Raw genomic sequence first — 25,719 nt, 5'->3', positions numbered from 1 at the left:
GCTGCCAGCGCCGGGCAGCGGCGGCGCGGGGCGGCGACAGCGGGCTCGCGGCCGCCGTCGGAGAGCACGGTAACAGCGGTGTCGCGTTCCCTCCCCGCCACCTCGGGTCCCGGCGCGGGGAACGGGCTCCCGGGGCGGGGGAGCTGCAGCCGCAGCCCTGCCGCCCCGCCGTGACGGGCGTCCCCCGGGGCGACGGCCCCGCTGCCGGCCCGGAGCACCCGCGCTCGGCCTGGTACAGCTGCGGCGGGGTCCCGGCGCGGTCGGCGCGGGATGGCTCCGGGAGGGACGCGGCGGGGCCGGGCAGGGCCGGGGCTCCCGGCGAGCGGGAAGGGCCGGCTCTGCCTGCCCGGCGGCGGCCTCCGGCTCTTCGCTTCGGCTTAGCCCGGCCGTCTGCGCGGCGCTGCGGGTACCGGGGCACGCCGGTAGATGCGGGAGAGCTGGTGCCCCTGGAAGGGCCGTGGGGATTGGTGGCCCCGCCGAGCCCACCGCTGCTGCGGGCTGGATGGGGAACCGCAGCGCCCCAATCGCCCTCCTCCCCATCGTGCTCTCTGTTCAGCAGAGCCGGGACGGTACGGAGGTGTTCAGCCCACCCACCTGAGCTTGCTGGACTGTTTTGGTTTTTTAAGAGTTAATGTAGTAGTGGTGTTGTCACGTTCTAGTTCATGAACTTCTTAATGAAAAGCAGCGGGTTGTCATTATCTTTAGATCTTACCTATATTTGTGATCAGAAGTCTTAGCGAATGAGCTTAATTTTAGCTGTACTTTATGCAGCCATAATGGTGTAGTCTGCAAACTGTCTTTTCTGCACACGAATGGAAATGTTCTTCAAGTTCTCAGGCCGGGTCGGAGGACTTGGTTTCTTGTGCCCTGTGCAGGGAAGGGAGAAGGAAAGGCCTTTCTCATGAAAGCTTCTGGGATTAGTGAGATCTTGTAGCTGTCGGTATCTTCCAAATACAATCGGTTTTAGCTGGTGTGCTGGTCAGAAAAAGCAGCCAATGAGGAATCACTCAGGATTTTTTTCTCTCAGGAGTGGTGACCTCTGTAGAACTGTGACTGATGCTCTGACAATGAGAAAGAAAACGAGACTGAAAGAAATACTGTATTTATTAGGAAAACCACAGCTGAGCTTTCCACCTGAGTGATCATACATAGCTTAACTGTTGGTTGAAGAAATGCAGTTGGTAGAGCTCACATGATGCTGTTCAAGTGACCCTCCCTGGTTTGGGAAGAGAAATAATTGAGGAAGAAGGGGATGATCTGCTTTCCCCACTGATGTGCAGCATGGCAAGTGGCTGAATTTTGTCCTGGCTCAGGAAGCAGATTTGGTGTCAGGATGAGACTGGCCTGAAAGTTGCCATCTGGCTGGCTTGCTGTGTTTGAGGAGGACAGGAGAAGCTGACAGCACTGCTGGTGGTTCATCTGCAATGAAAAGGCCTTAGACTTAAGCGGTTGACAGAAGTCTCTTTTTTATTTGTTTGTTTTCCTGTTGCCACTGTTTTATATAGCTTGTATGTAAATGCATATGACAAATTCCATCCCTAATAAGAGAATGACTGTTTTGTGTAGACACTGACCATAGATGCAGCTTTTGTCCTTGACAGCTGATACTGGATCCTGCTTAGTGCTTTTTGTGCTGACTTTTCAGTTTTCTGTGAATGTATTTTAAAGTTAGGTTCTCACGGGCATTCCTGTTTGTTGGTTTGTGCCTGCTTTACTTAGTGTAAGAAAATACAGTCTCCTTCACTAGAGAATACTCCTCTGTGCGTGGCATGAGACAGACATGCCATTTGTGGTAGACATTTGTGCACATGGATTGAGAGAGATTCTGCACAGAGATAAAGGGTTCTCTTACCTTGATTGGATGAGGTAGTATTAACCTGCAAAAAGGCTTTAAAACAAAATTAAAGGTTTGTTGTTAAGAGAAGAATGGCAATTTATCAGTGCACCAAATAAAACCAAGAGGCACAGCAGATTTCCTAGGAGCTCAGTATATCTGTTCTGTATATCATGCTCCTAGCTGGTTTTGTTGCTGTAGCCACATGAATGTGCCATTCCTATGTCACAGTTCTTCTTGTGTGTGTTACACTTGTGCTTCCTTCTGGAGCTCTGCACTGTGTTCCTCTGGCCTCAACAGCAGCAGTAACACAAACTAAATGTATTCCCATTACTGACCTTCCTTCCCTTGCCGACCTGAAGCAGCAATGGCACTAATGCAGTTCGTTTTATGATTCCATTCTGTCTACCCTGATTATGTCAGTACCTCTCCTTGAGTCAAACGAAGGTGAAGCTTTCAAATCCCCATTTTCCCTGCAGGTGGCAGGAGACCATCGCTTGCTCTGTCCTTGGATCAAGATTACTAAGACCTGTTGGATAATTCAGCACCTTTTTTTCCAGCCTAGCTATGATGGCACCTTACATTGCCACTTTTCAGAATTTATTTCCCGATTTTTACCCAGTAGTTCTTAGCACAGATACTGTTTTAATTCACATCTGCATTCTGTTGAGTGAGTGGCAGTGTATCTTGGATACCACCCACTTGCAGCTAGGTTCTTTACCTCAATGTATTCCAGCTGCAAGAGCACCCTTAGAGCTGCTGGCAGTGAGTAAGCTGGAAGGAAGTTGATTGTATAACAGCCACTTCATCTCTGGTGACCCCCTAGATGGTGTCTTGTTTACCACGTCATGTAGGGATAATAAAATGACAAATTGCTGTGCTGATTAATTAACATAACTGAGATAACTGATGTGTCCAGCAAGTTCAAAAATTCTGCAAACCAGATCAAAAGTTCAGGTTCCAATAGACTTTAAAAACTGTGAAGTTTAAATGATGGATCTTTCTATACTTGAAAGAGAGGCTGTGTGACACAGAAGGCAAGGAGTTGTGGAGTAAAGCAGAAATAGCTTGAGTAAATGAACCCACAGAGGCAGCTTTGTGGGGTTTTTGTAGTGTGAAGAGACTGCTTCTGGAAGATGCTGGAGGGAGATCTTGTAGATTCCTAATATTGATAAGTTTCTGTGAAATTCCCCAGCTGTGTGGGGAGCAGTCACACACCTTCCACAGACAGGCCAAGCTGGAGGAGAGTTTCACCCCGTCATTTGTAGCACATCTTGGATATGTACTGTGAAATAACTAAAATACCAAGGAAATTTCTAGGTCTGTGGTCCTTAACACACAGAAATTTATGAGTTTAGAAAACTGATGCTTTACCTAGGAGGAGAAGGAGAATTTATGCTCTGGGGACTGCAACACGGTTGCAGTGAGGAAAAGTAGAGGAAGGAGGAAAATAGATGAGTGGGTGGGACTTTCCTTGAGATGTGGGTGAGGAAAAGATGTGAAAATCTGGCTGTTTCTGCAGTGCAAAGAAAAAGCTCTGCTCAGGTTTACTGTTTGATTTTCATGTGCGTTAGAAGGGTTAGTAGAAGTGTGTAAAGGCAGCCAGATCTGTATGATTATTGGCATGGAGGGAAATAACAGCCATCTGAAGAGGAAGGCAGAGGAGGGGGATCTAAGGAAGAAGTGACAGCTGAGGTGGTGGCATGGCAGGCGGGAGGAGCACATCACATCCCCAGAAGAGGTGACTATCTTAACAGACAGCTGCCTTGGTGAGCTTGGCTCTGTTTTTTCCATTCTCACTCCTTTAGGTAATCTGTGTTCTGAATGAGCAGATACTGATTGTGTAGGCTCTGTGGTGTTTCTGCTGGCATGTGTCCTGGTTTTTGTGGGCTGCGTCAATCCTTGCTGTTAAATTTTAATTTTTTTTATCTCAATCCTGACAGTAAACTGTAATTTAGTGGATAGTGCTGCTGAAGCTGAAATCCCTTATAAGGATTTCAATTTCCTGAATATCTGAAACAACAGTACCAAACCCAAAATCTAGTTTGCTTTGTGGTTCAAGAATTCTGAAAAACTTTCTTTTATTTTGAGGCTTGACTACAAATAGCCCTTTAAATCTGGGCAAAATTGGTTTGAGAATAGCATATAGCATTTTGTTGGGTATGAAGACTTGAAGGGCTACCTGATTATAGAATGGTTTGGTTTGGAAGAGACCTTAAAGATCATTTGATTCCAACTCCCCTGACATGGGCAGGGATTCCTTCCACTAGAGCAGGCTGTTCAAAGCCCCATGCAAGTTGGTCATGAACACTTCCAAGGAGGAGGCAGCCATAACTTCTCTGGGCAACCTGATCTGGTTCTTCACTACTCATATTGAAGAATTTCTTCCTTATATCTAATCTAAACCTACCCTCTTTCAGTTTGAAGTCCTTCCCTTTGTCCTATCACTACATACCCTTGTAAAAAATCCCCCTGATCTTCTAGTACAGGGGGCAGTTCTTCATTCTCTCAGTCCCTGCATTTGTCTTCTGTGACTTGGTTGGTATGGCTGGAGCAGTTGCTGGTGAAGACTGAGGGGGAAAAGTTGTTGAGTACCTCAGCCTTCTCATTGTCCTGGGTAACCAGGTCTCCTGTTTCCTTCTGGAGGGGGAGCATGTTTTCCCTAGTCTTTCTTTATCACCAATGTACCTATAGAAAGTTTTCATGGAGCCCTTGATATCCCTGGCAAGGTTTAGTTCTATCAGGGCTTTAGCTCTTCTAACCTGATCCTTGGCTGCTGAGATAGTCTCTCTGTATTCCTTCTAGGCTATCAGTCCTTGCTTCCAGCTCCATGAAATCTATGGAAGCAAGGATGTGTTTTGTTCTGTCTTGAATGTGCTAGTTTTAGGGGGTCATGTAATGAAATGAGATTGTGACAGATAGGGGTTGAGGATGTGATGAAGCTTTGCACCTCATCAACAGTGGTGCTTTTATAGCACCTCTCATGGATTTGATGTCTAGTGATGCTCTTGCACCTTGCACCTCTCATGTGTTTCTGCTTGCTAGATTTATCCACAATGTAGACATCTAACGTTTCTCTCTCCTTTTTTTGCTTTTTCAGGAAACCTAGCAAACTGCAGGCTAAAGGAAACAGCACTGCAGGACAACGCTTTTTCCACAAAGAGGAAGAAACTGCTGTGCTCAAGTCCTTATTTTGCAGCAGTGATTCTATGATGCCAGTTCCAAGAGTTACCCTTTCTGTGATAATCTTCTCTATGGCCTCTTCTTGCTGATGTCTGTCCCAGTTCTGGGCACAAAGCGGAAGGATGCTAAAGAATGGGTACCTTCTTTTTGGCTTTTAGAACATGGGCACTTGTGTAAAGGTATGTGGTTGCTCTGTGGTTGGAGGGCTGGACTATGTGCCGAGGCCAGCAAAGGGGATTTGCTGGGCTAGAAAGTTGTGGCTATTGTTGGGGGGAAATACCTGGTTTAAGCTTTCTGCATGCTGATGTCTGTTATTGCTGCTGTTGAGATGACTGATGAATAACTCCCCTTTTGTGTTTGTTTAAAAGAAAAAAAAGGCAGCTTGAATGCACAATGTAGCTTCTCACTAACTGAATGGTGACATGGTGAGCTATATTGTATGCATTACTGTATGCCAAATCCTTTGTCTAATTGTCACACGTGTTCCTTGCTGCTGCTCTTGTTCCATCTGTCAGCTATGTCTTATCAACCCTACAGCATGATGTTCTGGGTGTGGTATTTTTACTACATGTTTGTTTAGCAGTCCCCTCAGTGAAAACTTGAGTCTAGATTGGTGTCTCTTAAAATTGCTGTGAACTTAATAGTGTACAAACAGAAGGTTTTAGCTTTTGTGTTGATCAGTGAGAGTTTCAGCAGAGAAGCTCCACTTCACAGAAGTGAGAAGGGGACTCTTTTCCAGTTGCATTCATATGTTCTGTAGTAGACTTGCAGGGCAAAAATAGGTTCACTGCTGCCCTAGAAGGATTTTGTTTGTTCTGAACAAATGGAGATGGTCTTGTCTGCAACTCTTTTATTCTATAGCTTTTTCTTCCAAGGTTGTTGGTTAAGGTTCAGCCTGTCCATTTTGGTGGTGGCTCTGTAATGTATGCTTTCGTATCAGAGTAGAAAATAACTTCATGGCTTGCAAGTAGGTGTGACAGTTTGGATGAGTGGCTTTGGCCACTGTTGTTGGAGTTGGTGATCCTGCAAAAAATATCTCCTTCCTGCAGAGCCTTAGCCAGAGCCTCCTCTCACTGTTTTCAGAGGGATGATATATTCTCCTCCTTATAGATCCCTGAATCTGAATGGGAATCTGTTACGGAGGGAGAACTGTTAATTGTAGCACATTGTGCTGTTCACATATTTCAATCTTATGGAATAATGCTTTAGGGATGTCCTTGGAGAGGAAGACAAGTGATCAATAGGCATTTTTTTCTGAGGAACCATAGATGAAATTTAGTCCAGTGTGTGTGAGGAAGTCACTAGACTGGACTTGGCCTATTTTGTGTTCTAGATGCAGCTGTGATCCTCGGCTGTGTGTCTCACCGAAGGGACCTGATGTTTTACATTATTGGTAAGTGAAGGAAAGGCTGCCACTGTATTTGATGACCTCTCCATAGGCTTTAGAAGGGTTTCTTGAAAGCCTTTGATTTAATTTTAGTTCAGAGTTTGCCTAACAAACATGAAGTTACTGTCACCCCACACTGTGCCCTCCACCTGGCAGATTTGCCTCTCGACCATTCTTCTTGATCCTTTCATTGGCCTAATTCCTAAGCCATCCCCTTACTTTTTCTTTCGAGAGCTAGTGGAGGGTTGTTGCCTCTGCCATGCTTCTTAATCCGGCCATAATGTGATGTGCAGAAGTTGTCTGCTTATCTGTTTCCCTTAGAGGAATCTCTGTAGTTCTAACTTGCAACTTGAAGGGAATTCCATGTCTCTGTTGGGATGTCTGCAGGCCTTACCTGAAACTCTCTACCACCTTTAACTATTTCCTTTGTTTGCAGTCATTTGCAGAGTTTTAAGAGACTTGATATTTTCTAACCTTACTTGTATCATAACACAGACCATAAATGTTCACACACAATAGCATCTGCCCTAAATACCTAATTTGCATTTGAGTAGAATACCATTAACAGAAAGGTATCTTTGGCTGATGCAGAGGGGATTTTAGAGCGTGACTCAGCCACCTTGGCTTCTGCAACCACCCTTTGTTCTCTCCCTGCTGCAGGTGGGATCACAGTGTCTGTTGTAGCTTTCTTCTTCACCATTAAGTTCCTCTTTGAACTTGCCGCACGTATCGTCAGCTTCCTTCAGCATGAGGACCGGGAGCGCCGAGGGGAGCGGACCATTTATGACTACGTGCGAGGCAACTACCTGGATCCCCGGTCCTGCAAGATCTCCTGGGATTGGAAGGACCCCTATGAGGTGGGCCATAGCATGGCCTTCCGAGTGCATGTAAGGCAATATTTTTGTTTCCATGCAGCTTTGTGGGCAGGAACTCAGAGGTCTGAGTTAGGGGTGGGCTCTTCAAATGTTTTTTTTGTTGTTGTTGGGGCTAAGCCAGATGTAACTGAGGAGTAACTGGCAAGCTATCTGTTTATGTCTTCTGCTCTGTTACAATGTTGCAAATCTCTGTAAGTGTATATTTGAGGTTTGCACTTCTTAAAGTCTAATCTCCCTCTCTTCAGAATCCTCTGAAGAGCCAGAGGAGACCGGGTTTGTCCTGACTGCTGCTTCCTTTGCTGGGGAGTGAGTAGGCTGAGCCTTGCCTTCAACAAACGTGGTGCTATCTTTTGGTTGTGCAGCTGAAGTTGAGGGTGTGGGAATGGGCATTTTACCAACCCAAGAGCTGTAAAGCTTCATGGCCCCTCTCCATTAGCTGCAAAATGGGTTGTTATTCTGTCAGACCTGGAAAAACCTGCAAGGACTCTTGTTTCCCTCTAATCCCAAAAGGCCAAGTCTAGGGGAAGTAAGCTGAGTGGACACAGAGAGTTTGGAGCTATGTGGAGAAAGCTTGAGCAACTTGAAAGGTTTTGTTTGGCTTGTGTGCCTATCTTTCTATCCCACCTTCCCATCCAGGAGGGTATCAAAATAAGAAAAAAGGTTCAGCTAGGTTGCCATACCCATCCCTCTTGGGAAGGTCTAACTCCAGGGCGCAGGCAGTGAAAAAAGCTGGGGGGAAAGGGACTTGTTCTGTTCCTATTATTTAAATTTGTTTCCTTCACCTTGCTGACACTCATGAGCCTTTCCACTTCATGCTTGTGTGCCATTTGCTTGGCCCTTTATTCATCAACAGTAGCTTTGCATACACTAGTTTCTCCTGATGTCAGTCAAGATGCAAACAACTTCAGGCCCACACCCTCCCTTACTTTGAAATGGGGAATAATAATAACTTTTTCCTGACCGCATTCTGCTGATTGCAGATGGTAGGCAGCCTCTGGCCAACAAGCTGCTGGCTCTTGAAGAGCCACTCATACAGAGTTTCAAGGTGTAATTCTTTCCATGTAAGGAACTAGTGGTTGAGGTGTATTACCTTCTGAAATTGTCCAGGAGATCACTTTGGTGATTGAACTGCCTGTGATTTTATCTAACGGGTTGTTTTCATTACGATGCTTCTTAGCAGTAAAGACTGGGTCAGCTCCTTAGGTCAGCATCTTCATCACACTGTTTCCTGTAACAAATTGGTAGGAGTTTTTTCAGAGCTTAGCTGTACAAATGAACAAGATCTGCTTGTTTCTCTCAAAGGGTATGGCTTTACTTTTTTCCTTTTGCTAGTGGGTTCTCATGATTTCTGCTCTAATATTGCACTACAAGTGCAGATGGGAAATGCCTAGAGGCATGTTCTTTTCAGGGCATGCATGTGAACCCCAGCACAAAAGAGAATGGGGCTGTTCAATGCCCACTTGTCCTTGTCCTTGTTCATTTTGGAGAACACAGTCTGTGTGACAGAGCTGTGTATTAATTATTTTTCTTTTTCTCAGCTGAGGTACTTGCCCTTTCCTAAGGCAACTTGTTTTCTCTTCCTCTGTGCGCTGTATGTTCTTTCTGACCTGGACTTCTCTGTTTCCCATGCAGTTATTCTATAAAAATGGGCAACCCTTCCCTGCTCACCGGCCTGTGGGGCTGCAAGTTCACATCTGCCATGTGGAGTTAGCAATTGATATTCCTGTAACCCAGGAAGTTCTTCAAGAGCCCAATTCCAATGTGGTGAAAGTGGCTTTCACTGTGCGCAGGGCTGGGAGATACAAAATCACTGTAAAACTCGGTGGCTTGAATGTGGCCTACAGCCCCTACTACAAGGTTTTTCAGCCAGGTAAGATCTAAGTGGCCCTGTAATGATTCAAAGTAGATTTGGAGGTATTGGAGGCCCTTAGGTAAATGTGTTTCCAGCTAAAAGAGGTAGGTGACAGGGAAAGGGTTACCCTTCACCATTTTCCTCCTGCCATGTGTGGATCCCAGCAACAGACCCATGAGTAAAACATACTTGTGACTACCAGTACATAACAAAACAGAAACTGCTTTACAGAACGAGTCATTAGTGCTACTTCAAATCCCTATCCACTTCTGTCACGTTCTCCATTTTGCAGTTACTTCTTCATAATCCATCTAGTAGTCAGAGAGTGCTTTTGTGAAAATATTGAGTAATTTGTATCTGAGCTGGAGATGCTGTCATAATTTGCCTCTTCTTTTTCTGAGCACCCTACTCTATTCTTGCAAGCTTCTGGAGCAGCTGATACCTTTGATTACACACTTAAAAACATTTCCTTTTTATCCATCTAAAATTTGTTTTCTTCTCCTTCTGATTTTTTGACCCCCCTTGGCTTCTTTAATGTTTCATGCACGTGTCATTGAAAGGACCTCTATTCATTGCTTTGTGAATAGATACAACGCTTGCTAAAATATCCCTTCAGAAAGAAGAAGCTTAGGTTTAACCCAAATAAATTTTGTTTGGTAAGCTGCATTTGCAGGTTTTCTTAGGTGTCAGCTAGCTTACATTTTGTATGTACAGTGGGAGCAAGTTCCTGAGCAGAAAGTTGGAATGGTGGAAAAGCATTCTTTAGAGGACTAGTAACTTAGTTTGCTTAATTAGTATTAACTCTCTGATCCCAGGCACACTCTGTGCCCTACAACATATACTTCAGTGCTCAGATACTTTGCTTTTTTAATGTAGGGGCACAGAATGTGTTTAGATTTGATTCATTTTCAAGGGTATTGTGCCCCTAGTTGCTTTTCTTTTGCTTTTCGTAGCTTTACCTTGGAATTTATGTGACTCTAAATTATTGTTGTCTGCTTCAGGAATGGTTGTTCCCTCCAAAACCAAAATTGTCTGCCATTTCTCCACTCTGGTGCTGACCTGTGGGCAGCAGCACACTCTGCAGATAGCTCCCAGAGATGAGTATGACAATCCCACCAGCAATTCTGTGTCCTTGATAGATGAGCACAATTACAGCCTCTCCATCCATGAGGTGAGTACAACCTCACCCCTTGCTGCTTGTCTTCAGGTGAGCTGGAGAGCTCCTTTTATTAGTTTGTTTTCTGTTTAGCTGGGGCCTCAAGAAGAAGAGAGCTCTGATGTGGTGTTTGAGAAGTCTGTGGTGTCCAATCGGCAGACCTGTGAGGTGTTCTTCCGACTCACCTTGCACTCCAGGGGCTGTTTCCATGCCTGCATCTCCTACCAGAACCAGCCCATAAGCAATGGTGATTTTGACATCATTGTTCTAAGTGGTGAGTTGCGACCTAATCAGTATTCCTTCCCCAGATGTCCTCTTGCAATGTGCTTTGCACACTCATGTAGCAGAGATATCTGCGGCTTCCCTGCAGGCTGGCCATGCTTACTTGCTAAAGGAAAGCCTATTCATTTAAAAATACTAAGGTAAATGAATTTACTTCTAACAAGGGAGGTCTCTGCGAGCTGATACTCTCTGATCCATCAGCAGATAAAAACAAGTGTTTTTCCCCTATTTCAGGAGGTTTACCTCTGAAATTAGGCAATTTTTATTGCTTGCTAGTAGTTGGCATCTGAGCCAGTCATGTATTGTATGTTAAGTTATATGGAGGAAGAACAGCACACGTAACCTATGTGTTTTTTGGGGTTTTTTTACAATGCTGTAATTCCTGGTTTCTTCAGGGGTCAGCCAGGCTTCAGTGTGGCTGTCAAGTGGCTGTACCTTCAGGCTGGTGCTTTGAAAGGGAGGTTCTCTATGCCTTGTTTTTCAACCAGTCACTAAAGACAAACAGCCATCTTTCATCCCACTGCTGGGTTCTCTTTACCAAAATTTCACTTGACCAGGTTTTCCTTTGGATATATAACCTTTTCTTTAAAATCATAGTCACTGATTTGGTGGTGGCCTGCGCATTCTTTTTCATTTTTGTCTCCATTAGGATTTACACAACTCTTTCATGTCTATTTCCCTCAGAGAATGAAAAGAACATTGTAGAACGCAATGTGTCCACCTCAGGTGTCAGTATTTATTTTGAAGCTTACCTTTACGATGCTCCTAGTTACACCAACACTCAGTGGCAACTCCCACCAGTGCACCTGAGCTCCTCCCAGCGCCGTCCCTCCACTGCCATCGAGGATGAAGATGAAGATTCTCCTTCTGACAGCCAGACCCCCGAGAAAGTGAAGAAGCCTAAAAAAGTCTACTGCTATGTGTCACCTAAGGTAGATATCAGAAAGTTGCCACACTTGAGTGCATGTTTAAAGTATGCTGAAACTGAAGAGCTTCCTTGTGCTCTATATCTTAGCTCCAGATTCAGGTGCTTCAGATGTGGTTAAATAAAAGTTTGCTTATGGCAAACATGGAGCTTGTGACTGAGAATAATGTTAAAATAAGCCTTGGAAGTTTTAGGAGTGTGTTTTAGAACTTGAAGCTTTAAGATTGTGTTTTCAGATTTTAGGATCTTTCTAGGTCTGATCCAAGTCCTAATGGAAATTTTCTTGCTGGTTGTTCAATAGATATTCTGTTTGCCTTTCCTTTGCTTTTCTCAGGTCACACCTGCAATTCCTATTCTCAGTTTCTGATACCTGTGAATTTCAACTTAAGAGAATCTCACCTTCTCAGATTTTGTGTCTTTTTCTTGCTTCTGGAATGTTTTGCTGAAAAGGGAAAAAATGGTCAGAGAACAAAGAGTAAATTCCTAAGTAGAAGAAACAGGAGAAACTGAGGGTTGTCTTATAATAAGAATATGTTAACAGTAACTATTTTCCATTATTATTGCCTAAAAGCATTCAGAAACTGGAAAGAAAATATCTCTAAATCTAATAATGCATTTAAATTCATTTTGTTCATCTATCTTTTCAAATGCATTCTGAAAAATGCAGTGATAAATACCAAATTGAAAGACTAATCCAGGAATTGCTTTCTTGCCAAAGGGAGAAAGAGGGCTGGGAAACAGTTGCAGGATGGAGGGAGCTGCTAGAGATTTCTAAATCTGTGCTGCACATGGCTCTAAGAACTGACTTTGAGTGCTATGTCCTTGTGAGCTCAGCATCCTTTCACCCTTGGTGTACTGTTTTGGACTTCCATACTCTTTTCTATTGCATTACCTGGTAAAGTAGATCACCAGAAGTGGGTACTGTTAGAAGCTCCCTTTAGGTGCCAAAGTTGTTAATGTGATTCTTAGCCTTGCATAATTGTATCCCTGGATGTCTCTATGTATAGAAACAGCAGAAAATTGTTACCGTGCTGCTATTTTAAAGAGTTGCTACTCATATTTGGCTTGTTTGTGGACAAATGCTGATGGTCAGCTTTTCCAGTCATTGTAGGTAGGAAGGGTTTGTGCAGGAAATGGTTTTCTTTTGTCTAAAGATGCTAAAATTTCATCTTAACTTGCTCTCCAGAAGACAGGAGTTATGCAGTTAGTCGATTGTTCTGGCAGAAATACACTGAGAGTAAATTTCTGCAAATCTCATGGATTTAGCAATTGCAAGTGCTTTTTAAAAGATGTTTAAAATGATAATGAAAACTGGGGAGTGGTAGGAGTAGTCCGTTGGTGTGACTTTTGGTAAGACCTTTTTGTCAGTGCGTTACAATCTTGTCCTGAATTCAGCTTCTCAAGCGTACTTAAGATTACTTTCCAATGAGGTGGAAAGTAATCTTGGTGACGTTCTGCTGAGCACAGTAGCTTACTGCTGTAAAATCTGTGTCGTGCTGGCATCCCACACGTGTCATGAATGCACGCAGTCAAGTCTTACTGACAAGTTGCTTACACGTCTGTGGAGCTTTAAAGCATTTCTCAAGTATTGTTCCAAATGCTGCAGAAACCTGTTCCTGGTGTTGAAGGGAGGTGTAGCCTTATAGATCTGTCCTCTGCCTCATGTGTTTCAGGGACAGCCCTTAACAGATGTGTAACATTTAACATTTTCTTTTCCTTGTGGTTACTCAGCAATTCTCAGTGAAAGAATTTTACCTGAAGATCATTCCATGGCGCCTTTTCACCTTTAGAGTGTGCCCTGGCACAAAGGTGAGCCTCTTTCCATGTACCTGTCACTGCACCTCCATGCTGTTAGCTTGTCATCCTTGTGAATCAAAGTCTGTTTTTTCCTTTTGAATGGAAGGGCTTCCACCCACAGAACAACATTGTGTGGCATAAATTTCAACTCTGCAATTCCCTCTCACTGCATAAGGTTTGCTAATATTTGTGACTAGGTGCCAGTCCTATCACTCTTTCCTGCCTTTGTCCCAAGGCTAGACAGAAATCTTGATTCCTTTGTATTTTTCTTGGTTATTTTCCTCATAACCTTCCTAAAATGCTGTGATTGTGTCCATTGAAGCCCTCAGAATTGTGTGTGAAGTTTAAAGCAGCTTCCTAAATGGAGTCTGGATGCTTGAAATAGTTTTCCTGTTAACTGCATACATGTCAGGGAGCAGAGAAAGTCTTAAAAGCACAGGTGGTGTTGCTCTGTCTGCTGAACATACTGTGCCTTCTCCATTATGGGTTTATCCTTTCTTGCATCTTTTTGCTGCTAGTTTTCATACCTTGGTCCTGATCCTGTGCACAAATTACTGACACTGGTGGTGGATGATGGAATCCAACCCCCCGTGGAGCTCAGCTGCAAGGAGAGGAACATCTTGGCAGCCACTTTCATTCGCTCTCTGCATAAAAACATAGGTAAAGGGACAGTGAGGTGGGTACAGTAGTCAGGAAGTTAGCACTTGGGTCTGCTAGTTTCCCTGGGGAATAAAGATTGCTGGCACTGAATGACTTCTGATGAGAACTCTGGTTCCTGGAGTATCATGCTCTGTTCCTATTGGTGCTTCCAGTAAATGTACTTCATCACAGCAGCTGTTCCTTTTCAGCTTGGCTTCTCTGTCAGGCTCTTTGAAAGTGCACCTTTGAGTATGAATACCACCAGCAAGATTAATTGCAAAACTACCTTGAGAGTTCTGTCTCCAAACCTTGCCATGGTAAATGCAGTTTTGGGCTGTAAAGCTGATCTGTGCAGTTAATCTTAGGAGTGCTCTGTAGGTGTTTGAGGTGTTGACATCTCAGGCCTCACCCAAGTTGTCACTCTTCTTAGGAGGCTCTGAAACCTTCCAAGACAAAGTGAACTTCTTTCAGCGAGAGCTACGTCAGGTGCACATGAAAAGACCTCACTCGAAGGTCACACTGAAGGTCAGCCGCCACTGCCTGCTGGAGTCGGTGAGTGAACGAGTCCTTTTACCTTAGCCAGGGCTTCCTCCATCCTTCTTATTCTGCTCAGGGCCTAAAGAAGTGCCACATTTCCAGACTGGAATTTGCTAGGGCAGCCATACTGAAAATGGTTAGTTCCTCTGTTTCAAGGCAGCTCTAGAAGAAGTTGTTAAACGTGGGAAAGGACTGCTCAGGGAGGTTGTGGAGTCACCATCCTTGGAAGTGTTCAAGAAATGCCTGCATGTAGCACTTAGTGCCATGGTCTAGTTGACAATCCAGGGACCAGTCAAAGGTTAGAATTGATGATCTCAGAGGTTTTTTCCCAACTTGAGTGATTCTGTAAAAGGATTCATAGCCTGCAAAAGCAGGAAATCTACTCATGCTACTCTGTCCCTACTTTACATTGGAACTCGAGGCCTGGAGAGGGACTGTCTACCTGGACTAGAAATGGGAGCAGAACACAGAGCTCCTGAGTCTTTATCTACTGTTTTTCTGGCACACAGCCATTCAGCAAGATAAGCTGTCAAGTGAGATGTTCCTGAGCTGCATGCAATGAAACTCTTGCATCAACAGGCTACTGGTAGTGGTTCAGAGTGATGATAAAATATTCTGTAGAGTCCCTTAATAAAATCTTCACCATGTCTGACCTGAGGTGTTGTGTTTCCAAAATAGAGCTTAGTCATTCATATAATGCAGTTCTTAAGTTACATTCTAAATACTTTGTATGCTGGGGAAGACTTATTGTTTCCCCCTGTGTCTCACAACAGTAATGTTGCAAAGATGGAAAGAACATTTCTGAGGAAAACAGGAGTGGCTGGGATTTCCCTTGATTTATACTCAGCAAATTTGTGTTTCAGAATATTTTCTGCATGTACCAGCTTGCAGTGTTTATGAGATTATGTTTCAGTTAATAGCTTGGACAAAATTACTTAATTTCTAAACAGTATTTCCATTACTACTTTTTCCTGTTATTTTGGAAATTCCTGCCCTGTCTTGAGCATTGTTACAGTCTAGTAAGACAAAATAAATCTAGTGCCATAATTATAATGATGATGATAATAACAATAAAAATAAATATAAGCTTTAGTGACCAAGGTTGATAGGCACAATGGATGTGTTTAGTCCAGTGGTGTGAGTAGCATGATGCTCTAACCTGTTTGAGGATAAACCAAGCCAAAACTACTTCAGTATGACTGAAGACTACCATGTAGCTTTTAAAATTTTCTCTAACTGGAGTCCAGAATCAGGGCACTGGAAATTTTAGGCACTTGGGGTATTTTATTACTTTTTGCATCGTGACTTGCTGTAAGTATGAACTCAGTAATTCTCTTCAAGCTATTTTGTAGTGCTCTTTGAAACATTCCTATTTTAAATCTAATTCGTGGGCTGAAAGTGCTTTACAGAAATTGCTCCTTCCCACAGGCATTTTAATACTTCAAACAATACTTTACTGCAGCCTTGAGAGTGATATTTCTGTGCTAAGACCTCACACTGGTTTTAAGATGAGCTGTATTTTATGTGGGTAATGTCTCATAACAGAAAATGAGGAATTAGTTTTATGGCTTTGTCAGATAAGAATTAGACCTTAGGTGTTTCTAATTTTTACTTTTTATACTTTCAAGTGCTAGGCTATTGGGGTTTTGTGTTTGCCCATTCAATGTACAGGACTGCATATTGGGTATGGGGTGCCAAGCAGTAACTGTTGTTGCTATTTTCTTCTGTGTTTCAGTCATTTAAAGCAACACGAAATTTTTCTGTTTCTGACTGGAGCAAAAACTTTGAAGTGGTTTTTCAGGATGAAGAAGGTGAGTTATCCTGTGAATAGAAATGCAGAGGAAGCAAAAGGAATGATGGCAGAGTAGTTTTAGTCTGAAATTCTTGTGGCTTTCCAGCCCTTTGATTTTCTCACAGATGTTAGTGAATTATCCTGCTGGTGCTATTCTAGAGCTACTTCACACAGGGACCTGAAGCCTTATGTAAATCCTGTCCCTCTAGCCCTAAAAAAAACCCAACCAAACAAAAAAACCAACTAGGAATAGGTCTTGGAGAGGAACCTATAGTTTTGCAGTCCCTGCTTATTGCCATGTTGCTACAGAGCTGTTCATTGTGATGAACTCTTGTGTTGGGTAATACTGAACAGCATGCATGAAACTCTTGAACTGGTGACCCAATTTGGATGACCAAGCTTGTTTTATTTTGTAGCTCTGGACTGGGGAGGTCCACGCAGAGAGTGGTTTGAGCTCATTTGTAAGGCATTATTTGATACCACCAATCAACTGTTTACTCGCTTTAGTGATAACAACCAGGCCTTGGTGAGTGTATAGTTCCTATGCTGAATGCACAGAAATGTGACCACTGATGGTTAAACAATGCTGCTGTTAAATGCTGTGCAACACTGTGCTACATTACTCTTCTTTAGATTGCTTCCATAATCACTTTCAGTGCCTTTCTCAAAGCTTTGCTTAATGATCTTAACCCACTGAAGTGTCAAAGAACTGGCTGGATGAGCAGTAAGGGGTGGCAAGTCAGCAGGGAAGGCTGGATTTTTGGGCAAGAGGAGGTGACATCAAAATGTTTAGAGGTTTTGTTGGGTCTGAATATTTCAGAATCCATTTCTGCTCTCATACAGCTTCTTTCCTGTGCATGTGAAACATTTCACGTTCCTCTTACACAGGCTTAGGCATTTTATTTCTAATGCTTGGCTTAGAGGACATTACACTAAAGCTCCTTGGCCAGCTTGAGAGATGTAGTGAGTTGAAATGATCCCATATTTGCTATTTGTTCTGGTTAGTGTGGCAGCTGGATATTTCGTTTGCTGTTTCTTTGCAGGTGCATCCTAACCCGGGGCGCCCCACGTATTTACGACTCAAAGTCTATGAGTTCGCGGGCCGCCTGGTGGGGAAGTGTCTGTATGAGTCATCTCTGGGCGGGGCTTACAAACAGCTGGTCCGGGCTCGCTTCACCCGCTCCTTCCTGGCTCAGATCATAGGACTTCGCATGCATTACAAGGTAAAGCTGCCCAGCCCTGTCTGAAGCCTGTGCTGGTTTGGGGAGAAGTTGAATGTTGGTGTAGTAGCAGACACAGAATTCTGGCTAACAATGTAAGGGGTTTTTTTGTTCTTCCTTCTATGCCCTTGCTTTCTTACTCTTTCACACAGTATTTTGAAACAGATGACCCAGAATTCTATAAATCCAAAGTGTGCTTCATACTGAACAATGATGTGAGTGAGATGGACCTGGTTTTTGCTGAAGAGAAGTATAGCAAAACAGGACAGCTGGAGAAGGTGAGGGAAGCAATTCCTGAAAGTGGGAAGGTTTAACCCCTACTCCCTGCAGCAGTGGGAACTCTGCCGTGCCCCAGAAAATTGAGCTTACTCTGGGAAGTAACTCCTTTCTTGTTTTTTTTTGTGGATGGGAGTTCAGGTTTGGGGAATGCTACTGGTCACACTCATGTCAAGTGTTCTGTTTTCAGGTGGTAGAACTAGTGGCAGGAGGGGCTCAAGTACCAGTGACCAATGAAAACAAAATCTTGTACCTAAATCTGCTTGCACAGTACAGGCTGGCGAATCAGGTTAGAGAGGAGGTGGATCACTTCCTGAAAGGTAACCTGCTGCCTGCTCCCTGCTCCTCTCTGCCTTTATGTCCCAGGCCATACCACATGCTGCTCTGCTCTTCTCTTCCAGGTCTTAATGAATTAGTTCCTGAGAATCTCCTGGCTATTTTTGATGAGAATGAGCTTGAGGTAATTGCTGCCTCCCTAAGCAGCTCTACATTTACTTCCCCTCCTGTCTGACAAATTGAGTGCATTCTGGATCTGGGAAAAAACTAAAATGTTTATTGTCTGAGCACTTTAAACATCTGCAATTTGCACAGTAGCTGTTGCCTTGTTTCCTGGGCTCCTGACTTTCTGACTGCAGTCTCTTGCCTTTTAGCTGCTTATGTGTGGTACTGGAGATATCAGTGTCTGTGACTTCAAGGCACATGCTGTAGTGGTAGGAGGATCTTGGCACTTCCGTGAGAAGGTAAATGAAAGGGTTTCTCCTTCCTGCTTGTTGAAACCAGTAATTCCAAATACAGCAGAATTGGTTGGAATTTAGTTTTTCAGAAGGACAAACTGAAAAATTTAGGGGTCAGGTAGGACTGTACACACTATGATATAACGTTTCCCCCTAGACAGATCCCTTCTGACCACTACAGCTGATGCTTAATCAGATACCAGCAAGTAGAAATTGTCAGCAGTGGTCTCTTTAAAAAAATCCACCACAGCTCTAATGAAGAACAGTTCAGCAGGGAGTCAGGAGGAGTTGGTGGGAATTACTGCTACTGAAGATGTTCATGGTGATATACTTATCTCTAAGAGATGCTTGAAAAACATGATTGCAGCCCACATGTAGTGTTTGGAGTTCAGTGCTGTGGTACTACTGATGTAGTAGCCTAAATTTGTACCTCCTAATAGTTCTCATCTCTTTCTGCATTTCCCAGTGGGAGGGGTATGGGAATAGTAGCAGCTTTGTTTAGAAAAATAATGGAAGCTGCCAAAACACCCCAGACGAAAACAGATAGAAACTTGTATTTTCAATCTGTAAACACTGGGATGGTTCCACTTGCCTGCAGAAGTACTGGATGATGTGAAAAACTAAAAAATTAACATAGTGCAAGAAGGAAGTGTGCTTTCTGCATTGTAAACCTACCTCATTGCCTATGCAGGTATTTCTGAAAATAAAATCTCTGTGGGGAGAGCAGAAGCAGAAGAAGCCTTTCTCCTTTAAGGGAGGGGATTGGTGGGAGAGAGTAGTATGGGACACCTCTTAACTGATTAGGAGCTATGTAATACTTGCCTCTATGTGTCACCCTGGTAAAACAAATCAAGTCTAACTGTTAATAGAACACTTGCTTGTGGTTGCAATTGACTGATATTCCTGTAAGTTGCTGATATGCTTGGGTGATTTCCTTGGCTGACCTGTCTTTACCTTTCCTGGTTTGTAACAGGTCATGAGGTGGTTTTGGACTGTGGTCTCCAGTTTCACACAGGAAGAGCTGGCCAGGCTTTTGCAGTTCACTACTGGTTCCTCCCAGCTGCCCCCAGGAGGGTTTGCTGCACTCTGTCCATCTTTCCAGATCATTGCAGCTCCAACTCACAGTACTTTGCCGACAGCCCACACTTGGCAAGTATCCTGGGGTGGTAGGACTTCCTTCCTTGTGCTTTTGGGAATGACACCAGCCAGTTGTGGTGGGCAAACAGTGTAACGTGTGTGATGCTTGTGTCAATCCATCTAAAGGCAGCTAATGGGGGTGGTTCCCTCTCAGACCTAGTTTGAATGGGATTTTTCTTTTTTTTTACAGTTTTAACCAGCTGTGCCTCCCTACTTATGACTCCTATGAAGAAGTGCACAAGATGCTGCAACTAGCTATCAGCGAGGGTTGTGAGGGATTTGGCATGCTGTGATTTCCCCTTCCCAGGGGACCATTTAGCCTCTCAGCTCTTTGTGGCAAGACCCAAGTTCAATCCTCTGCTTGTTCTCCTTCCCCTCACTTGGGCAGTGGAGGCAGAGCAAAGACTCCATGTAAAGGAATTTGTCATCCAGAAGATGTCATGTGGCCTTTCTGTATCCCAAATATGTCATCAAGAGCTCATTTTTCCCCTTTTCCTCATTCTCCCTTTGGTTCAATGTGAAAAAGCAAAAGGACTGGTGCATTTGTCAAGGAGATATTGCACTTGATTTCCATGCACCCTGTATGCCCATCCTTTGTGAGAAGATGAAGTTCATAAGCAGAAGTTAATTGAGGTGCAGGAGATCTGCTGAGCTGCCTTTACTGTAGCTGTCTAGGAGGAAGAGGGAAGACCAGCATGGAGCTCTGCTGGAAGCCTTGGCTCATAGGAAGTCTTAGTAGCTTCCTTTTCCCTGGCTCAACTCCCCCAGTGATGCTCCCTGGTATCTCACTATGATTCGTGAGGGGAATAGAGTTGTCCATCCTTTCAGCACCTGACCCAGAAGGGTTTCTGGTTCTCCTTCTCCATCTTGCTCTGGATGCTGTTGTTGTCTGTGCCACAGAGAAAAAAGGGCAGTATCCACTGGAGGGAGTAACCCAAAGAGGAAAACAATCTAATTGGAGCACAAGTGCTGGCCCTGACAGTGATCCTGTACTACCTCCACCAGGGTCCGGCAGCAGAAGCGCCCTTCTCCAGCAGTGGCTGGTAATTAGCTTCTGCAAACTAACTGGAAGAGGAGTTTCTTCTCCATTGAATGTTTCTGACAGTTGATGTTGCACAGGAAGCTATTCCATGCCCTTGCCTTCTTTTCCCTTCCTCAGGAGAGAGCGTATGGGCATGAGTGTGATCCCTCAATGCTGAGCACCAATGCCTATCCCACATTCACCTTCAGGGTATGTATGTTATGTGCTAACAGTGACAGATCAATAAGCAGCTACAGTGTGCACTGTGCTTGCATTTGTTGTTGGGATGATGGTATTGGGCAGAACATGGTACCTCCACCCCAGCATCCCACAGGATCTTGGCTTCTACCTCTATCATGCAGCAGCCTGAGGCTTCTCTTTCTCTACTGCATTTCAGGCAGAGTGTCCAGGGAGTTGCTGGTGCCTGGAGAGCAGCTAGATTTCCAACCTTCCAACCTTCTTACCATCTTTCTTCATCTTTCATTTCCACATGTTTCATTCAGTGCTGTTAGCTTTCCAGCACAAAATGTTAACTAGAATTTCACTTAAGTGGTCACTCAACAGCTTGCACCCGCCATTGTCTGGCTTGTGGGGAAAGGAGTGGATAGACCAGAATGAGAAGTAAGCTTATGATTGGGGTCTGTTGTAGTTAGCAATCCATTCAGCCCTTCCTAGGGAAGTAAAGGGAAGGGGAATCTGGGAACCTTGATTTTCTTCAGTGAAGCAAAATTAAAGATCTTTGCTTTCTACAGTCTACAAGTAAGTCAAAGGCATGCAAGAGTCATAGTGGGAGAAATGCATTGCTACTACCTGCAATGTAAGCTTTCACTGGATTATGGAATTGCTGGATGCCTTCCAGAATGGACTCTCAGACTGGCATCCCTGAGCTAATTTTAGAACACTGTATTGGATAAAATGTCACATCATCCTCTTCAGTCCCCTTCTGCTGTCCTCAGGCTGATCTGGTCAGACTTGAGCACAGTATGGATATTTTAAGTTAACTCTGTGTGCTATTCAAATATAGCTTATTGAATTAACTGGGAATTTGTGGGAAATATTCTACATCTATAAATGTTTTTAAGGAAGCACCTTAGTCATTCTTGGGCTGAGTGTGTTACTTCTGTACAGAAAAAAAAAAAAAGCCATTTTGGTGCCAAAAAGCAGTCAGCTGAACATTGAGACTACTCAGGGGGATTTCTTTGCCTTGTGAATTCATTCCCTCACTGGCACCGAGGTGCTGTGAGGCTGCCAGCTTGATAGTTGCCACTGTTGTGCTCTGACAGATCACATTAGTAGTGGCTGTTCTCCCTTTTTTAGTGCAGGCTGCATTCTGCAAGGTTCTGACCTTCTTTGGGTGGGAGAGTATGGTACCATTTTATTTATACTGCAGGTGGCTTCCATGGTCAGTAGAGTTACAGCTCCTGTGTTCACCATGCCACCGCTTCAGTGCTTTCCCAGGGGACTGAGAGGAGGTGGTGGTGCTCAGCTTAACTCCACTTTGTTGGGAGGCATGGCTCGGTGTTTTTCCCATATTGTAGCCTCACCTTGTTGAGGATGTTTTCAGTCCTGTAGCTGTGGGCCAGCTCTGACAGTGACATCTCCCTCAGGAATCTTCTCCCTTCTTCTCTTGAACTGGCCTTTTTTTATTCTGAAGATGCTGACCACTGAGTGGACTTCTACTGGAAAGAGCTCCTAATGCTTCTTGTTCCATTGCAGCCAGCACCCAACACTTCCCAGCAGCTGTGAAGATGCCAAGGACTTCCTTCTTAACACAAGTGCAGTCAGAACTGGGATGGGTACTCTTAGTCAACTAAACCCATCCCCTCTGTGTGCACAGGCCCCTAGGCTGCCCCCATGTTCCTGAGTTCCACCACAATATTTCTAAACTTTTCTCTAGCTTTACACCCTTTCCCAGTACAATCACTTTGAATGCTGCCCTTAGTGCTGGCAATGGGGATGTGCTTTGGTCACCTATAGTGTATGTTCCTTCTGGCTCATTACTTCCCTTTTTTACTCCTTATTTATTGCCACTTAATAGAGGCTCTTCAGTAGAAATCATTAGGATCCTGATACCATCTTAGACAGGTTCTCTGTTTCCTGAAGCTGCTTTGAGGTGCAGGGGGCCTGGCTTCAGCCTACACCTGCAGGCCATGTTGCATGTTTATAGAAACCAGGAGCTGTCGATGATACAGGTCAAATCCTACTTCCCTCTGGTGAATTTCTGGCAGAGTTCAGCCAAAATTTGGAAGCCTGTGGTTGTAGTAGCTGATTTTGTAAATAGTTTGTATAATAAATAAAATATTTTAAAAATTATGTCTTTTCAACTCAGCATTCTTTCTGGGCTTTACAGAGGTAATCAAACTGGTGCTGTCTGTGGGCAAGGGGCCTCTCCAGGTCTTGAGATGTCTAGCAGAAGTCTGGTGCAGGGGGGAGGGCATGGTTCTCCACCTGCAGCCTTTCAGGATGACTGACTGAAGCCAGGACCTGTGAGCTTTTGGGAAGAGGCAGGACTCTGGGCTGGGGCTTGCAGACTACTGTGAGGCCTCACTGCAGGTAGGCTGGAAAATGCTGTGAAGCTGCTAATAATGCTAGAAAGATTTTTAAGGACTATTTTATGTAAATTAATAGTGCAGTTGGTGCAATCAGTTTTTTTTCTTATTGTATATTACCTGGCTCTTTGAGCTTCAGGTACTTGAAGAGCTTGTGCTTCACAGTACTGGTCAAGATTAGGTGAAGCCAGCAGAAGAGGGGCTTTGAGTCCTTTACACCTTAAGGATTAAAATCATAACTTTACAACTTGAGATGATTCTGCAAGATGATTCTGTGTCTATTAGGATTTCTGCCTGTGAAATGATGAAACACTATTTCCTGGGCTGTACACAATTTAGCCTGTCCTCAGCCAGCAGAGCAGTGGCTGGCTGTGTGTGTTCCACCACGTAATTAGGTGGATGTTCTCACATGTGAAACCAGCATCTAGTGCTGATTCTGGCTTTCAGGCCACAAGCACTGGCTAAAGAAGAGAGAGTGGTGCATGCAATTCTTAGGGATTGCCTCTAACACTGTGTTGGGTCATGGTATTACTTAAAAGCTCCTGTGGCAACAGAATTGTCTAATGCTGCACTCAGATGAGGGAGGTTTCATAAAACAGTGCTGACATTACAAATACAGAAACTGAAGTTCCAGTGTGCCCTGAAAATTGCAGAGGCTTTGAGTAGAGCTGCTGGAGTTGGGGCCAGAGTATTAAGAGGTGGGTGACTTTGCCAGCAAACTGATATACAGCGAGCCATGTGGACATGCCTTTACATGCCATGACCAGTGCAATTCATAAGAAGGCGGCCAAGTTGAGCCTGGAGTTTTCAGGAACTGTCTGTTTGGGTGTGAGGGAGAGAGCTCAGCATGCTGGATTACTTCAGCATGAAGTAAGTTCTAAAGTTTCAGCTTCTCTTTACAGGATGCATGATATCATCTGGCTGCTCACATTGTTCATCCTGATCTCCAGTTTCTTGTGATTTCTTGGACTGGTGACAGTGCCCTGTTGCTGACTCCACAGCCTCCATTTATCCTGGCACTTGGCACGGAGTTGGGGCTCTGAGAGAAATCATGCCCATGCACTTTGTGCTGGAATCCTACGTGCCCCAGCTTGTATATTCAGCAATAGCAAAGAGTTGATGTCTTTGGATCCTTGATTCCATACAAATCCACTTGCCCTGAGGTGTATCATGATGTGCTGCTTGGAAAAATGCATTTTTGTACATTCAGTTCCTCTGATCAACTTTCTTTGCTTTAGTTGTGGAACTACAAAAAATGAATTTCTGCAGATACCTAAATAAGAAATGGGGGAAATGATGCTTGATTTGGGTAAGACCTGTTCTTACTTTCATAGTGTAATGGCTGAGTTGGTCAGTTGAACCAAGCGGTAATTCCTGGTTCCCATAGTGAATTACTACATTTTGTATGGTTTGAGCTGTTCTGCTACCATCTTGTGTCTGACTGACCTGGCACGTGAGCACAGAAAGAGTTTGAATGTTTGATTAGAGGACCTCTAAAAGGGAAACACTTACGGAAAACAGCTAAGCTGATCAGAACCTCAGCTTGTCTTGGCATCAGCTGTACTGTGCAGAATCTAAGATTTAGAATCTTCCTCTTAAACTCTTTGGTTTTCTCATTTAATGTGTGAGAGACACTAATCTCTGCTTTCCAGAGCATGAAACTTGATTGTAGGAGAGGAGGTGTTACTGCATGAACGTGTTCATTTTTAGACATATTTTGCTGTAACTTCTTTGAAGTAAAACAAAACAGCTGGAGCTGAAGTTCACCCAAAATTCCCGATGAGCTGTTTCCAGCTACCCTTCTGCAGGAATGGAGTGCTACAAAGTGTGTTGAGGTGTGGGCAGTTGCACACAGGGTTGGAAGTGGGGAGTGAGGCTGAGAGCCAAGCCTCTCCACCTTGGTACAAAGCTGCAATGAATACAGGCAAAGGAAGTGGAGCTCTTGCAATGTATGAAGAAACTGGAATTGGCCTAAGATTGTTCCAGGGTTTTCTCTGAGGCACATGAAGGCCAGAGAGAGTTTAGGTGGTTTTGCGAGGAGCGACTCTGCATGGCCAAAACCAAATTCTTCTCACCCTCTTGAGGCAATTTTCTGCTAAGCTGTGAGTATGTTGGCCCATACCAGCCCCTTATTTTGGAGATTTGTGATAACATGATACTGAAGTCCTGTAAACCCATGCAATTTTCTGAGTAATTTTAGAAATCTCATCTCTTACCAGAAGGAGCAGCTGTTTGGGGCTTTCTTGTGCTCTAGTAGCTGAAGTGTGAGGCTGCCTTGAGATAAGATAGTGCTGCTTTCACAGCAGTGGGTGAAGAAATGCAAGGATATAAAATTCCCTGCAGTCCTCTTGGAGGAGGATGAAAGTAGCTGTGGGGGTTTCAGGTTTGTCTGAAGAAGTGGCTTGCTGCATAGAAGCTAGCTCAGATTTGCAGAGGACTTTCTTGGTGGAGTGGAAAAGACTCAGACCACCACTTAAGGAAAATTGGCAGCCTCTTCTTGTCTGTGACTAGAGGAGTCAGCAG

General features: G+C 44.2%; 1 protein-coding gene across 1 annotated transcript; it reads left to right on the top strand.

Moving 5' to 3' along the window:
- Window positions 1-7: 7 nt before the first annotated feature.
- AREL1 (apoptosis resistant E3 ubiquitin protein ligase 1) lies at window positions 8-22,960 on the top strand. The gene is made up of 20 exons (XM_066551972.1): window positions 8-69; window positions 4,935-5,196; window positions 6,351-6,410; window positions 7,065-7,291; window positions 8,912-9,149; window positions 10,133-10,302; window positions 10,381-10,561; window positions 11,254-11,501; window positions 13,226-13,303; window positions 13,810-13,951; window positions 14,361-14,482; window positions 16,203-16,278; window positions 16,676-16,785; window positions 17,303-17,482; window positions 17,632-17,757; window positions 17,946-18,075; window positions 18,157-18,215; window positions 18,406-18,495; window positions 19,463-19,638; window positions 19,817-22,960. Exons 2-20 carry the CDS (start codon window positions 5,106-5,108, stop codon window positions 19,917-19,919), a joined length of 2,607 nt encoding a protein of 868 aa, XP_066408069.1. The 5' UTR covers window positions 8-69; window positions 4,935-5,105; the 3' UTR covers window positions 19,920-22,960.
- Window positions 22,961-25,719: the final 2,759 nt, after the last annotated feature.

Source organism: Molothrus aeneus, chromosome 6, assembly GCF_037042795.1.
Source record: "Molothrus aeneus isolate 106 chromosome 6, BPBGC_Maene_1.0, whole genome shotgun sequence".
NCBI lineage: Eukaryota > Metazoa > Chordata > Aves > Passeriformes > Icteridae > Molothrus > Molothrus aeneus.
The sequence above is the reverse complement of the archived record's forward strand: the minus strand, read 5'-3'. Positions and strand labels throughout refer to the sequence as shown.